At 40.5% G+C, this 16,450-nt stretch overlaps 1 protein-coding gene across 4 annotated transcripts in view; it reads left to right on the forward strand.

Moving 5' to 3' along the window:
- SEMA6A (semaphorin 6A) overlaps positions 1-16,450 on the forward strand; it is a 113,602-nt gene that overhangs the window by 34,655 nt on the left and 62,497 nt on the right. For all 4 annotated transcript variants that reach the window (XM_042829438.1, XM_042829441.1, XM_042829439.1 and 1 more), the window contains exon 2: positions 15,807-15,939. In XM_042829438.1, coding sequence (XP_042685372.1) covers positions 15,840-15,939 — 100 coding nt within the window. In that variant the 5' untranslated portion in view covers positions 15,807-15,839. The remainder of the gene's footprint in view (positions 1-15,806; positions 15,940-16,450) is intronic.

Raw genomic sequence — 16,450 nt, forward strand, 5'->3', positions numbered from 1 at the left:
TGGTCTGGTATTAAACGTGGAGGTTGGTGGCCCCACCTGAGGTGGGGAGGTTGGAGCTTCATGATGCTTGAGGTCCCTTCCAATCCAGGCCATTCTGTGATTCTGTGACTCTGTGTGGAATCATCAATTCATCAATTGTATAGATTTGCAGAATCAAAGAGGAAAGGATGTAAGAAGGAAGAAAGGCTGAAGATCGCTTGCTCCTGAAAAGCTGAAAGGAGGGGTTTCTTATTCTAGCATTCAAAACTCTGATACCTCTGAAGTCAAATCTGTTTTTGCTAATTAGAGCATCTTTGTTTCAGGCCTGCTGTGAAACAGAGCGTACTTTTATGTCTGTGTTTACATTAGAGATAAATTGAAAACAGCATATTGGAAAGGAATATTTTTAAGAGAAGTTGTGTCTCTTGGTTCATGCAGCACAATGAATCCTGTTTGAGAGAAATCTAGGCAGGAAAAGCCTATGGAGCATGTGTTGGTGTAGCGCTTTTGTTCTAAGATGTTTGACCTTGTGCATTTCTAAGCATGCACAGCAAGGGATGAGAGAGCAGTGGAAGTTGTTATGAAAAGATTTTTATGACTATTTGCATTTCTAGTCAGGCAGAGTTCTTCTGGATCACTGTGTCCTGCCCCTGGAGAGTACACAGCAGGGTCTATGTGCTTGGTTCCTGGCAGAGGGAAATGGTTTTGTTTGTTGGATGGGTCAAGGGAAAACAGGGTGCCTAACAGGGTGATTGAGAAAGAGCAAGCCAGCCAGTTGGTCTGTCTCCTATGATGGAAAAACAGGGAGCTTGCTGGAAGGAAGCAGCTTCTTGTCCTTCTTTACCCAACTGCACCTCTTCATCCCAATTCTTCTCTATAATACCTTGCTTCAGGGTTGAGCAACAGTCAGAAAACAGAACATCGTAAGGCAGCTTTATCAAAATGTATGTTAAAAATTGTTTTCCAAGTTTAATCATCCTATGATCATCAAGAGCTGGGTAGTTGTTTTTTTAAAAAATATTTATATTAATGATCTTCTTACAGTTCTCCCAAAATAAGGAGGAAAGATACCATCTGTCCTCGTGAGCTTGCAGCAGAAATAACGTTCTCAGTTTTTTGGGGAACGTAAGGATGTGTGTGAGTAAGGGGAGTAATCTGTTCTGTGTAAGGAAAGCCAAATCTGTTCTTGTGTGAGGAAAGCCAAGTTTTTTTTACAAGAGAAAGTCCCTGGAAATAACTGTGGTGAAGGAAGGAGATCGCGGAGAGCTCCGTAAAAGTAAGAAAGGAAGCGTACAGTCATTTCTTGCAGCTTCAGTCAGTGAGGCATCAGAGCTTTCCCTCTCGCAAATACATTTTGTTCTTTATGAAAACATTTTGTGTAGCATTTTCAGTTGTAAAGTTAGTCTTGCTAGCCATGTGCTCCTGCTGCCTCTCACAACTGCATGATCCGCCAGGCAGGTCCTGTGCAGGTTATTTCTTCATGTTGAAGAGGGAATCCTTTAAACACAAACAGGGGGGAAAAAAAAGTCCAGCTATTTGCTGAGGAAAAAGCCTCCTTTCTTGAAGTTTTTGAGAATGTGGGGAAGTTCTGGGCTATTTCTCCCTCTATTGTGGTCGTGTGACGGTTATTTAGGAAAAGCTGTTGCTGAGAACCCTGAGGTGACAAAGATGTCAGGTAGTAGAACATCTCTGAGCTGCCAGTAAAGATTTTGTAGGTTAAGTGCTTTCTTTAAAACCAGTTTTTTTCCATCAGAAGAGGGCAAATGCCTGAAGGAGGTCCTTCATGTGGCTTGGATGCCAAGCCACTGAGAGATCTTCCTAAAAGCTGCTTTGGGAAACTCTTGCCCAGGTTGTCATTTTTTCAATTACATCTTTTTGAAGCTCATCTTTTTGGTTTTATTTTCCAGAATCAGTGTTAGAAGTCTTCGGTAGATGTGTGGTATGTACTGTATTTGGATTAGAAAGCTTTTTGGTGAACTGTTGCGTACCATTTCATAGGTGGTTTTGTTGTTCAGAATAGCAGAAATTGTCAATAGACAACAACTGTCAACAGCCATATATGCTGTGAAATTTTCTCACAAGCACAGATTTAACAATTGGTGCATGCATGTGCATATAGTCCTTCACTTGAAGCTGATGTGATGATGTTTACCACAGAAGAGTAATCCCCACGAAATTCTATTTTGAATTGCTGAAAGGCAAATTTTAATAAGAAGAGATACAGTGTGCAGTAGAACCAAAAGCATCTTATTTGGTTACTCCAACAAGGCAATTACTCTTCTGACAGAGAAAGGATAACCTCAAATTCCACAGGAAACTTGGATGTAGTATTTCCATTCCCCCATTTTAGAGGAAAGGCATAGCCCAAAAGCCATGATGTTAGCAGTATGAGTTTTTATGTAAGGCTGTGTACTTTGATAAGATTGCAAGTGTCAGTAAATTCGATTCTTTGTAGGTGTAAGGCCTTTAAATGGTAAAGTAACATCACTCATGAGCTGACGTGAATGGCATGGGCTGAGCAGCAGCTACAGTTTTCTCTGAAATCCAGTGGGAATCACTTCCAATTGCTGCCCTCAATCCAGCAGACATCAAGGTCAGCATTACTAGTAGTATAAATAAAAACAAGTCAATGCCCTTTAATTGTAATTGCTAACTGTGTGTTTCTGCTGCAAGCTGGAGAATTGGTGCTCTGTGGTACGAGGAAGCATAATCTCAGATGTAGGCAAGTCTTGATGTAGGGTTTACGGATTGGAGCCTACACCTCGATGGCAAACTGGATCTCTGCAGGCACAGTGTGTGCATTCAGTCTTCAGTCTCATTAGAAAATAATTTGATTTTTTGGTCTAATGTCTTTCTGTACTTTTTTTCTCTTCTTTCTTCTGGCAGGAATTTGTGTCTTGGCTGCAGATCAGCTCCTGGCAGCTGATCAGCGGAATGTCCATGTTATTGAGGCCAACTCAAAGTTAGAGGAAACTCTCACTGCAGCATTTGATATAAATCACATAAGCAGCAGAACTGCAGAGTAAGAAATAACAACAGAGGCTTGCCAGCTATGCTGTCTTCTTCCCCATGCTACACAGGAATTTTTGTTCTGTCAGGCAAAATATGAAGAATTCATCTGGGTTCAAAAACACCTGGCAGACTTGCAGAAAACCCATAACTGTGTGTGCCTCCTCATCAAGCAGTCTTGCTAAATTCATATCAGTGCACTCAGCGAATGAACCATTGCTTTTCCTGTGTTCCCCATCTTTAAAGAGGGAAGTTTGGGGGTCAGGGAGAAAAGAGCAGGAAGTTTGGGAATAGGTCTTAAGTTGCCCAAGCAAACAGTGATATTTCTTCAGTGAATCCCAGGACAAGACACCTGTCCTGGGAACATGGTTGTGGTTTTATCATGAGGATGATGCCTACGTTCTGCTTGTTGCACATGGCGGATTTCTTCTTCAGCTCTCCAAAACTGGCTGGAGTATCAATAACGATGTTTCCAGCATCAATTATCAGCTGAATGCTGGTGCTGTGAAAGTGGCTCATCTTCCCATGTATCTCTTTATTTGCTGTTGGAATCTGAATGCAGCCAATCATTCCTAAAATAGCTGTAGGAATCACAAGCAGTATAGAAATGTCTTTGTCTCAATGTTGTGTCACTGAGCCTGCCCTAGCACGGGATCTGGAAACAGACTGCTGCCTCATGTGGGGTGACAGTCTGGATTGTCCTTTGCAAAAAACTCTGCACGTGGTTCTGAAAAGACAGAGAATATTTCCTGGAGAAGAAGAGAATGGCTTTGCCATGCTCCACCAGTGAGCCAGGGAACAGATTAGAGGCTTTTCCTATCTGTGAGGATGCTCATCCATCACACCCTATTCAGGCAGTCATACTCGGAGGGCTTGTTCTCTCTTGCTACACTGAACCTCTTTCTCCACAGCTTTTCCAGAGAAGCAAAGCACATAATAACAGAGCTATTGCTCTTATAACTTGTAGTACAGGCATTTGTCAGTGCTGCTTTGAACTCTCTTTTCTGTGCTGCTCTAATTCCCTCATGATGTGCCAAGAAGCAGGTGTGACTGAACATGTAAGGATGCTTGTATTCTTCAGTATGAGAGTGAATGTGTGTTGGAAGAAGAGAGCAGTGTATTTGTGTGTGCAGGGGCTCATCTGTGTCTAACTGTGATCTTTTTTTACTTTTTCTGACCCACAAGCCTCAATTCTAAGTTTGCCCTTGAAATCACATCATATAATTCTCTATTTCCGCTCAGTAACAGACTCCCAGTAATTAAAGTGATCTCACGCTGCTCTATTAATCACAGGAATTGTGATTTTTATGTTCTGAAGTTAATTGATGATATCTGCATATAGCGTTTTCCCTTAAAATAAATTGAATTACAGTAATTAACCTTATGTCCAGGTCAACTGACTGTATAGTTTGTCTCAGCATTATCCTGAAAATAGGATATTCTTTAACATATCTGTTGGCTTCTTGTTTTACCTTCTGTTTTCTTTTTCATAACCCTGATATAACTTGTCCTTAAAGCTGTTAGGGTTATTTATGATATAAAATTTGGGAATTGTTTGGGTGTGAATCTAGGCAGAATAAAGCCCAGGGACTTCCACTTGCAGCCAGCAATTACTAGCAAACTGCAGGAACTGGATTAGTGTAGGCATTGTGCTCATCTCAGAGGAAAACCAAACTAAATAGATTTTTTTTGTCTCTTAAGTCAGATTTATTTTATCTCTATAAGGTTTCCAGAAATATCAGAAGAGAAAAAAAAAAAGTGGACAATGAAGAATAATCACAAAAGACAGAGATCTGTGAAATTTCTCTAACATTTTAGTAAAGACCCTTTCCCATGAAGAACAAGTCTTTTAAATTCTGATGACTGCCTGAGCATACGGAGAAGTGTATGGATGTGTGGATGTCCAAGGGAGAGAGGCATTGCACATCATGTTGAATTACAGTATTCCCACTCAATTTGCTTATTTCCTTCGCCAGGCTGTTTGTGGGTTTTGTTCCCCATGCGCGTGTGCTTCTCCAACGGCTCTTTTAAATCTTTCCTCAAAGATAACACTTCATTTCATGGACATTATTCATGTTTGCAGTAATCTCGTGTTTTACTGAAAGGTGCAGAGAAACCTGAGAAAGCTGATTTCATAAACAAGTTGGGGGCTAAAGTTAAAAATACACACTGCAAGCTCTTTGCTTGCCTACAGTTCTTATCTGTCAGGGACAAACATTTCTTACCGAGACAAATTTGCCTGAGTTCCAAGGGGAAAAGCCTGACTGTTCTCTTTCCCTGCAAGAGTCAGCTTGCTGGCCACTGTGTTTGTGTTTCTTTGTGCTGAGTAGCCTTCACAGCAGGGGATGCTGAGGTCTGGCCTAGACTGCGCTGTTGCCATGACTATAATGCTGCAATGCAGAGCAGTGTTGAGCTGACCAGAGGCTCCTCTTGAGCAAAGCACTGTTGGGTAGCGTAGCACTGGCTGCCGGAGCAATTAATCCATGGATGTCAATGTCCGTTCTTAGCATTTGTAGCATTACAGTAGAATTCATTCACGTTTTGAGGGCAGGGGAACAATTTGTTGTTGTATCAAACTGCTTCATACCCAGGTGGACTGGTGCCTGTTGGAAAACAGCCTGGCAGAATTTGCTATTTCACTCAGGGTAAATGAAGGTGTGTTACTGAGTCAATTTCTGCAGAAATGTACTTACAGCTGAAGCTACTCCAATTGCAACAAAGCTAAGCAGTGTAGTCTGAGTATTTAACAGCTGACTTCCATATGCATTTCTCTTCTGTTTTGTCACTTTAAAATGGTGCCCATCACTTTCATTCCAGATAAGTTTCTTGAAGAACACAGCTGGAGATCATGCTTGAAGAGTTAGCATCACATTTCTTGCTCTAAAAACAAACTAAAAAAAAAAAAAACAAAACAAAAGCAATACAGAGGGTTCTGTTGTTATGATAAGCAGCAATTAGGTGCTGTAAGCCCAGCAATGTGTTCTACAGGATCCTAACTTATTCTTCAGTATTAAGCTCTGCTCTTATCAATTATCTTATCTTGATAAGATGCTCTTATCTCATATCTATATCAATTTGATCTGTTGCACAGACATAAGAGGATTTGCAATTTGAGGCTTCTTTCTGGTCAGAGGATGAAGAAGGCCTGGAATCCATTTAAGTACATACCAGCAGTGAAAGGAGGCAAATGCTGAGGATCTGGGGAAACCTGTCCTGAAGAGCAGGCTGAGCTGGAGAAACTGATTTAGGAGAACTGCGTGACCCTGATGTTACATTTACAGCAGGCACATGGCAGCTGGGACAATGTCTGCAGGGCTGTGTCAAAGTTTTAATCGTTGGCAGTTCTCAGTATTGCTGTGAAAATACAGCAGGCTCCATGTTTTGTCTTTGTTATCTAAAAGGAAAGGAAAACAAAAGGAGGCCATGCTTTACTCCCATTGTAGCTTTGGATCACCTATAGCTACGTAATTTCTGTTCCATCTGTTAGCTGAGAGAATGGAAGATCAGCTGATGGGCACTGATATTTCCCAGGCAAAGTGAGGGATGGGGAAAGTAATGGCGTTGCTGGTAGTGTATCTGCTTTCTGTTAAGCATGCTGAGATGAAACAGCAGATTATATATTAGAGATGGCGTTTTCTCCCTTCAAAAGGCAGTGATTGCTACATTTAACCCTTAAATCTATTTGAAACCTTGACAGAAGTTTGCTGAAGTCCCACAAATAATCAATAGAGCAATTTTTTGTCCCTTAAATGTGAAGCTTTCAAAAATAATAAAGACATCTTTGAAAAGACAAGCTAAGCTGTTTCAGGGTTAGGTCTGTTGCTGTATGTAGTTGGGGGTGGTGAGTGAGAAGGATTATTTAGGCACTGTCTTTGTTCCATTCTGCAGGTTTATAACCCCAAAATAAAATTGCAAATGTTTTTGGCAGTCATCTTCCAAGCACAGATGGCTTTCCTCCCAGTTTTGGCAAGCATGATTTCAGTATAAAATTGAGCAATTATTAGAAAGTGAAATATTGCATGATATAATACTGCTACCACCACCATCAACATCGTAACAAATGGTGTGTTCATTGTTTCTGGTGCTGCCTGAGAGAGCTTGTGCCACTGTTGTTACCCTTTCCTCTAAAACATGTACCTTTGCTATTCCTGGTGATGCATAGAAAGAGGAATGGAAAGGAGCAGATGCTTCAGCAAGGAACCGTGGCTATTTTCTCATTTGCTTTGGCTCTATATTTCAATGCAAATATCACTGAACAGGTGGCTGATGAGGCCCCCATGGACTGTTTACAGTGAAGGTTACAACCAAAATCGATAGGCCTGAGATGCTTCTAATTCCATCTGGGAGATGTTCATCTTCCATCTGACTGTTCCCTCTCTGAACAACAGCATCCTATTAACGCTGCATTCATCAGAGATGTCTTGCCCAGGTCAGCAGAAGATTTCTCCTATTTAGGCCTCCATTTGTTCTCTGTGTTTTCTTTTCATACTGCACTGGATCAAACAGTAATGTTGATCTTGACAGGACAGGTTGATAGCATTAGGCATGCTGAGTTTTGCCTACTTGACTTGACACCTGCTACTACCATTCTGCAGGCCGAGGCTCATCAGTTCTGCCTGAGGGTTGTCCAAATCTTTTCAGCTTATCACTTACTGAGGCAGGAGGTAATGATGTTACATATCATAGCTGACATTACGGTGCTTGATATATAGCCTTGTAATACTGCAAAATGGGAGAGGAAAGCTGGTGAGAACTCATGATTGCATAGACCTGAACAAAATAAGCAGATACCTGAAACTCACTGAAAAAGTACTTTACTCTGCATAAATTTGGCAGATTTTAATGGGAAGTTCTGCATGGCCCCTATGTCTGTTTCATCCAACTGGTAATAAAGTTTGTATTATTCTTTTTAATAAAGGTAAATGCTGTTGATTGCTATATGAGGCAAAATCACTCTCATTGGTGTCTTTCCCTTGGGCCTAATTGTCACATCTGGCATGCAGCCCACAGCAGCTGGGCAATGAGTAAGCAGTGTTGAATCCAATTAAAATGGCAGTAAAGCATGTATAGCAGAGGGTACCCATGCATTCCTCTTACAGCTGGGGAAAACTCTCTGATACGCAGAGAAAGTTAGGGAGGATGTGCTTCAACACATAAGTAAGGGTCAAAAAGAATGCTGGAGGGGTGGGAGCCTCCCTTGGTCGCTGCCAGCATTCAGGGAAGGCCCTGAGCTACCATGTGGTGATCGCCCAATATGTTCACACACCAGTCTCCTTGGTGTAAGGGCCAGATACCTGGAGTGCTAGAGTGCTTTTTTGGCCACGTGAAATGAACAGCCAGCTGTAGAGACAACAGGAGTGGGATAGGAAAGGAAAGATGAATGACTGTGGCACTGCTGGTCACAAAAAGATGGTGGTGGTGGTGATGGGCACAGAGCTGGCATTAAGTCTCTGTGGCCATCTGTACCAGCATTCAGGTGGCTGAGCAGCAATGACTAGTTAGGGCAACGACAAGAGAAATTGAGTTGGCCAACCTGACCAACGCCTTGCCACGTGCCAATTCAGTTATCATGTCTGGCACTCTGTGGTGTATCTTGCTGTTAGCCACTTGTCTCTCCTGTGTTCAGAGCTCCCCCAAGCACTTGCTGAGCTTTTGTTCACTCACATCTGCCTGATCCCATAGTGCTGTTAAGCCTGGGCTTCTTGCACAATCCCTTCTGCTGCCAGGTGCAGCCACATGAGGTGCTTGCCCAAAAGGCACAGACAACAAATGCACTCCAGAACAGTTCCACAGCACTTGCTGCCCTTGTTGTATGAAAGCTGCAGCCTGCAGGTTGTATTCCTGTCTTGTTATTGCTGCTGCTGTTGTTGTTGTTACTAATCCCTTTCCCTGACTTGCAAAGAACTCTTGTCTTTCACTTTCTAGGAACTGTGAATGTAAAAAGGTAAATAGCAATAAGAGCATCCTCCACTCAGATTTTCAAAGGCTCTGTAAGCCCGAGAAGGCAAAGGCTTCTTGTCAGTGTCAGATGGCTGATCTGTATGAAGTAGGGAATAGAATTCGGGTTGGGTGGCTGGTGTCTGCACCCTGCCTTTGGCATGGCAAAGCATGTGTGTGCATGTGTGTGGATCAGTATGTGCTTTTTATTATGAATAGGTAGATCTCTAAGTCTCTTACAATGAGACAGTGTCTGATTCACTTGCATGCTTTTAAAGCTCTTATTGCCAGAAAATCTCATTTATTTTTTACCTCTTACACAACTCATTTTCTCTCGTCTTTTTTTTTTTTTTTTTTTTTCTGTCATTTTGCTTTTCCTAGTGTAAGAGATGATGAATGTATAAGCAATGATGAATGTAATTAGATGGGCTATTTGTTGAGTATTTTGTGGGTCAGTTCACAGGTGCTGCTACTTTTTCTGGTCATATGTTTTTTCTTATGCAGTAGTTCAAATTCATTAAGCTTCAGTTTTCTTGTTTCCTTGCTGTTTGGTTAAATACTGTGCCTTTTTACTATGCTTCCAGGCTATTGAAGGAGGGTAAGTTATTACCACATGTTTGTGGAAATAAAAGATTTTAAGACTGTCATGGTTTTTCATGGCCATTAAGTTTTCTGGTCTTGGTTCATGCCTAACACAGACCATTCTATTTTAACTGGTAATTCGCACATTAAGTCTAATAATTTGTGGATTGAAGTGCAGCTGTTCTGCGTGAACACATCCCATCATAGTATAAAGAAAGCCTGTGATAAATGAATATAACAAGATCTGTCCATTACTGATCAGGCTTAGTGTGTCATGGGAAAGTTTTGACACGGTTACATACTCTGATTTTACTTGGGGTTTTACAGGAGTAGCAGAACATAGCATGAGGCCAAGGCAGAAAGATGGGAGTTTTTCTAACATGGAAGAGTGTTTCTTCTGATAGTTATTTATAGATGTGTCATTGCTGTTGCTGCTGAATTTGTGCTTGAGATCAAATATGGATGTATGCTTTTATAGAATATACCAGAGAGTTAGCACTTCCCTGTAAGGCTTTTTTGAGTGATGGATCTAACCTTGCTGGAGTTTACTAGCTGCAAATACAATAGCCCTATTGTGAGGCTAGCCTTGAAGTAGCCATACCTTCATTTCCTCAGCCAAGCAGTTATTCTATATCTGTTTTCATGCAGATTGTTGTTTCGCAAATGCTGAAAAGTTCAGGTAGCAGAAAGCGGAGCTCTCTGTGTTGACTTCTCACTGGCTCAGGTAGACATGGATTCTGACAAGGAGTATAGCTGTGAAAAATCAGATTTTTCTCTTCGATTTGAATGATCATTGCTTTCATGAAACTTCAGAAATTCCTCCATGTCAGCAGCATGATTTTTACTGAATTAATACTGTTGTGCCATGCATATACATTGGGAAACAGTATATATATTTGCATTTATACATACACATATGTGTATATGTATCTATATATACATGTGTAAGTTCATATTTCTGAGGAAGTTTTCAGTAAGCTTAAGTAAATGTAAAGCAATTGCACTGTACTGGTATCCTACTCAGAGCTGATTGATTCCCTTTTGGGCTGCACTATACAAGCAGGAAAATATTATAGCTAAGAAGGCAGAATTTTGATTTCCATGTGTATTAAGAGCTTTTATAGTTTATTAATACTTAACCACACTATGGCAAAAAAGAAGGAACATAGAATAACAAGAAAAAGTCATATTACATAAATATCTGAAGTCACCAAATTCAGTAAGAAGAATCTGAGCACTGAAGTACTTTGCATGAGGTTGTATTTATATTGGTCTTAGGAATGGAAAAAGAAGAGTGGTTGGCTTTTTGGAAGAAATCTGGTCTGTGCCATCAGCTTAAATGCTACAATTCATGCATTAGGCATAAACCATCTACTGCCTAGGCTGTATTCCAGAGGTCTGCTAAGGAAAGAACAGTGCCACAATTCACTCTTCTTTTGACTACTAGCTTCCCTTACAGGAGCAATAAGCATATTTTGAACAGAGAGAATGGGGTTTCTGAGAGCCAGTTCTTTCTCAGTTTATGTGGCTTAGTGCAGGCATGTCCAACCCACAGACCAGGGGCATAAACAGACCATCACAGCTCACAGTGCAGCTGCCCCCAGCCCTGTGCTGTCATTGCTATGCACTCATTGCTCAACAACAACCAAATAAGTGGTGTGCAGTTAGCACTGTCTGGGCTGAAACCAGAGCACAGAAAGGATGCAGTGCAGTGCCAGTTCAAGTTATGGCAAAAAATTGTATGCACTTAGATACACTGTCTGAACACATTCCTGTGAACAAAGATTAGGCAGCCTTGCTTTCGGTTTTGATACAGGAATTTCAGAATAGGTTTCAAGATTGCTGAATAAATCATCAATTTATATTTGTAACACCATTTTCAGTTGACTGAATACATGACCTGCAAATTTTCAAATAGAATCTGTAGAGTTGCAATCAGATATTCTGCTCAGAAATCTCTCTGTTCTTGTCTCCCTCCTAGACTTGTACAAGACCTGTCTTACCAAAGAAAGATATCCCTCACTTCACAATCACACCTTATTCATGTCATCACTTTTTAGCAGTGTGCACGTTTTGAGTAATTACTATCAAGGACAAAGTAGTAGAGGAAGAGTAAAATTTCATCAAAAATCTCTGATGAACATTATGAGAACACACCAAGAATTGGAACCACTGCCATTGGAACAGACTGATGTCATAGTTACACCAAAACATGGTTGAATGTCCCAATAGTTCTATGGTTTTTTGCTCTCATTTCTTAATGTTAAAATATTAACAGTTAAAATAAATTTCATCACTTATGTGCATTAACTGCATAGTATATTTTACAAAGGCTGCTCCAAAAGCAGTGCCTCCTATTTTCTCATGTTGACCCGCAAAATCAGAGGTAGATGTTGGTGTGGTATGGCAGTAGAGGTTGAACCTTCCCACCAGTATTCCATTACATTCTGTTGCTGTGTGAGATGGACTTCTGGCATGAAAATGCATATGAAGTAAAGGTGTGGAATTGAATTCCTCCACGCAGAAAAAGTGGCACCCAATGACATTCATTGGCACTTTCTGAGTTTTTATAGAGACCAATAGTGGTGGGTGGCACCTTTCAGCAGAGGCAACAGTGATCGTGTGTCAGCTCCCCTGGAGCAGATTTTGATGAGTATGCCTTGCAAGGTCTTGTTCATCAGTGGCAAAAAGCACGTAGCTAATGGTGGTAACTATACTGAAAAATAGTGTTTTGTAGCTGAGAACGTGCTCCATCAAATAGTTACTGTGTTGACTGTAACTGCAGTTTCCATGGAAATGAATAGGAGGCATTACATAAATGCAGCCCAAGACAATTTCCCTTCACCCAGGCAAGCCCAAAGGTTGGGCAGCCACGGCTTAGTGAAAGCCAAAGTGAACTACAGTGGTTTACACTGACTGAAGTTTTCTCCATGGACATTTACAAAATGTTTATTTTGAGATGGTACCTGCATTCACCCAGCATCACCACATATCTACTCTTGCTTCTTCCACCTCTGTGCTTAGAAGCATTTTTTATTAGAAGTAGCTTACTCACAGTTGCACTTGAGAATGTTTGCATCACTCCCAAGAGCCCAACCAGGGTTCAGGAATTGCTGAAAAGGATGTTTGTCCTAAATATAAGTGTAGCCTTCTCTAATCAGCACTTTTCTGAAATTCCACTCTGACCATGCAGATCTTTCCACAACTGTAAGAACATCAAAAATAACACTACTCTTGAATTTTCTTGCAAAAACTTACCTTAGGTGTAGCTTGTGTCCTATTCAATGTTATTTTATTGGCATAGACATTGATAGAGATTTGCAGTCTACTCCAAATGCAGACAGATAGAAGCAGGCATTTTGCATTGTTTTGTGTGAATTCCAACAAGGACATTAATACTACAGTAACAGAGAACTGCTCTTCTTTTTCTGTCTCCTCCTCTCTTTTCCTCCACAGGAGGTACCCCTAAGAGTGACAGGGAATTCCATACTAAGAACCTACTGATCTAATCTCTGTTAGGAGGCAATATAACAGCTCATTTGTGAGCTAACAGTTTGCAGCTGAAAGAAAAAAGATTTGGTCCAGTAACTTGTACATAAAATGACAGCATAAGTTTGTTACATGCCGTTCATTTGCCTGTCAGCAGTCTCTGGTATATATTTATGTGAAACAGTACGCATGTTTTAATGGGCAGAAGAGAGTGATGGTGTAAAATCACCCACAAGAAAAGTTTTTCAGGCTCTAAGGTGAAGTGGCAACTGTATGCATACAGCACCTTAATGCCTTCCTGGTAGGAACACATTGATAACAGAGGATGTGCTGACAGGGAGTACCAGCAAGCAGCTGTTCTGCTCCAGAGTCAGGCTCACTGTGAGCCAGGTGGTCTGGATTGCCATCCTGCAGGCTGATGCTGTGAGTGAATAAGGCTCAAGAGGAAGAACTGAATTGCTTAATAAGTTTCTTCCTGCTAAATAAGCATAAGGTCATGTGCATTTCAGAATATAGTTTTTCACTGGAATGCAGCAATTTCAAGAAAATAATTCAAATTTATTTTTGTGTTAATACTGGATACCTTATTTAGTCACTTTCCAGTGACAGAATTTTAAAGGTGGCAAAATTACATATCAAAGAATTACGTGAAGAGAAAGAAATTAATCCACCTAATGCAGGTCTTTGCTCTAATCCATACCTTTGCAAAGCAACTATTTGAAAGTACTGTGTTTACTTCTCCTAGTTTCTACTTTGGGCATCCCCAAGGAGCCCAAGTGAGGTTTCACTGGGCATGGAAATGGAAAGAAACTTAGTGCACTGGAGTGCAGTGAAGGCAAAATGTAAACAATCATTAAAGAGACAAATGGAGGAAAAAGGCAAAGAAAGCATCTGCAGGCAGGTGTAACTGTGTCAGTAATCACACACAGCTATCACCCAGCCATTGCTGGATAGGAAGGCTTCTCTTGGGACTTGAATGTGCTATCTCCCACCACGCATTCTCACACAAGGTATAATAGACATTTCTGTATTGTGCTGTATTTACTGTTGCTGTTTTAATTCTTTGCCATCACTCTGACTTTGCTCATGTCAGTCATTGCCTCACGTTAGATTTTTTTTTCTTTAGTCTCAGCTTAACTCAGTCTCAGTTATTTTGTTAATAGACATAGAGAATCAGCCAAGTTTCCAATTTGTGTTTGAGTAATAGTCACAGAATACAATAAATCATTTGTCCTTATGAACTGTATTGCACTGCAACAGATTCTCTATTCCAGTGCAGTTAGAGGAGCAGAAAATTTACTTAAAAGCAAATATATAATAAGGGAAATTAATAATTGTGACATTTTGAATTGGATATGAGATGAGAAATATGCCTGCAAAATTGCAAATGAAAACGTAACACTGAAGACGTGTAAAGCCCTTTTTGGTGTTTTGGTTTGGTTTGGTTTTTGGTATAGAGAAAGGAGACATTGTTATCTAATACTAAATGATGCTTCAGAAGAGCAAGTTAGCACATTGTTTTCCAAATTAAGTTTCAAAGGCTGTGTAGGTTATGAAGTCTGACTTTCTGCCCATGAATGTAGAGTGACTGACAGACTACTGTAAAAATGCCTTTATTCAAAAGGAATCTTGGGCAGATAGCATCAAAGGTTTAAAATTCTGGGAGGGATGAAAAGAAAACCCCACTTTTACCCTGATTTTCCCTGCAGATCAATGCCTGTGTGAATTTGCCTGGGAATTATGAGCTGTTTACTGTATTATGCACTGTTTTCTTTTGCTGTTTCTAAAGGCTCCTGTGGTTCCTTTCACACTCAAGATTTAGGGATATTTTTATACATGAAACGTGAATGAGTGAATGCATTGGTGGAACGCAAGGGAAAAATGCTGGTTTTAGACAGTTCTGCTCTCCCTTATTTTATCATGAGTTGGAGTACTGGTTTTATGGCATCTAAATTAATGGTTACATATTTTTCTGCCAAAGCCCACTGACATGTTCTGCATGCTCCATCAAGCTCTTTCTGTATTTCTTCACTTGATTCACTGCTCCACAGGATATGAATCAGTCCTGAAGCATAACCCTCAATCTCTTCTTAACCAGAATAATGTACTGTGTTTTTTATTTATTTACTGTGTATGTCATCATCTAATTATGCAAACCAAAGAGTGTACAGTCTCAGTATTTGCTGTAAAACTCACGTCGGCTATTGATCAGCGCAGGGCATGAAGTTTCTCTGTTGCATATGAGCAGCTTACACAGATGCTAAAGCCTGTATTCAACTAAGAACCCACTGGGGCATGGGCTAGAGGGGAAATGGCCTGTTTGGACAGTTTCTTTTTAGTAACTCATCACAGCTCCTCAGTTACAGAAAGAGGCTTGAGGAGAGGGAAAGCAAGACATATGTAATAGCTAAGAGAATTGGGCCTGTTTAGTCTGGAGAAATGGAAGCTGAGGAGAGTCCTTATTGCTCTCTCCATCTATTCAAAAGGAGAAAAGAGGCTTTTGGTCTGTTTTCTCAGTTGACCAGTGATAGAACATGGGGAAACAGTCTTAAGTTGTACCAGAGGAGGTACAGACTGGATGTTAGGAAGAGTTTCTCAGAGAGGTAGCAAGCAAGTTTTGGAACAGGCTGCTGAGGGAAAGGGTGGAATCCCAATCCCTAAAGGTATTTGAGAAACATAGTTGGAGGAAGGACCTGATGATCTTGAACGTCTTTTCCAAACATAATGATTCTTTCTGTTGATGCTTTTTTGCATTTCTTTGTGCACTGGTTGAAACTGGATCCCTTAAAGCCTTTGTTTATTTTTCACAGTGTGAAGTGAAGAAGTCTCCCAGCTGAACTACTATGAGGTCAGAAGCCTTGCTGCTATATTTCACACTGCTACACTTTGCTGGGGCTGGTTTCCCAGAAGATTCTGAGCCAATCAGTATTTCGCATGGCAACTGTGAGTATAAGAGACCTTCATTTGCTTGGAAGTAATTCAAATTGACAGTATTTTGTTATGCTGCGAATAAATAACGTTTTTCCTCATCCCTCCCAGATCAACCAATTTACATTCTCAGATAATAAGAACAAGAACTTCTTGACTTACAACAGCCGGATGGTGGGCTGTTTGATTCTCCAAAGCCATAGCCTTTTTCCTCCTCAAACAGATCCTTTTGTAGCATAATTAGACCATATATTTGTTTTATCCAGAAGCAGGTGAGGGAAACTTTTTTCCCCCTCTGTTATCAAATAGTTATTCTCCTGCCCTGTGAAATTGTAGGTCTGGATAACCAGTGGCTCATCTTAGTAGCATACTAAAACAAGAGCTTTAAAAATATAATTGTTTTAGCTAGTACAAATAACCAATCTTAGTTCTTCAAAATCTGCTGTATTCCACTTCAGCATTTGGCCTTTTTGGCTAGAAATGTAGATTCTTTTATTTCTCCTTTTTTCTTTTCTTTTCTTTTCTT

This window comes from Centrocercus urophasianus, unplaced genomic scaffold (genome assembly GCF_019232065.1).
Source record: "Centrocercus urophasianus isolate 14NV4802_14NV808 unplaced genomic scaffold, USGS_Curo_1.0 seq_31, whole genome shotgun sequence".
NCBI lineage: Eukaryota > Metazoa > Chordata > Aves > Galliformes > Phasianidae > Centrocercus > Centrocercus urophasianus.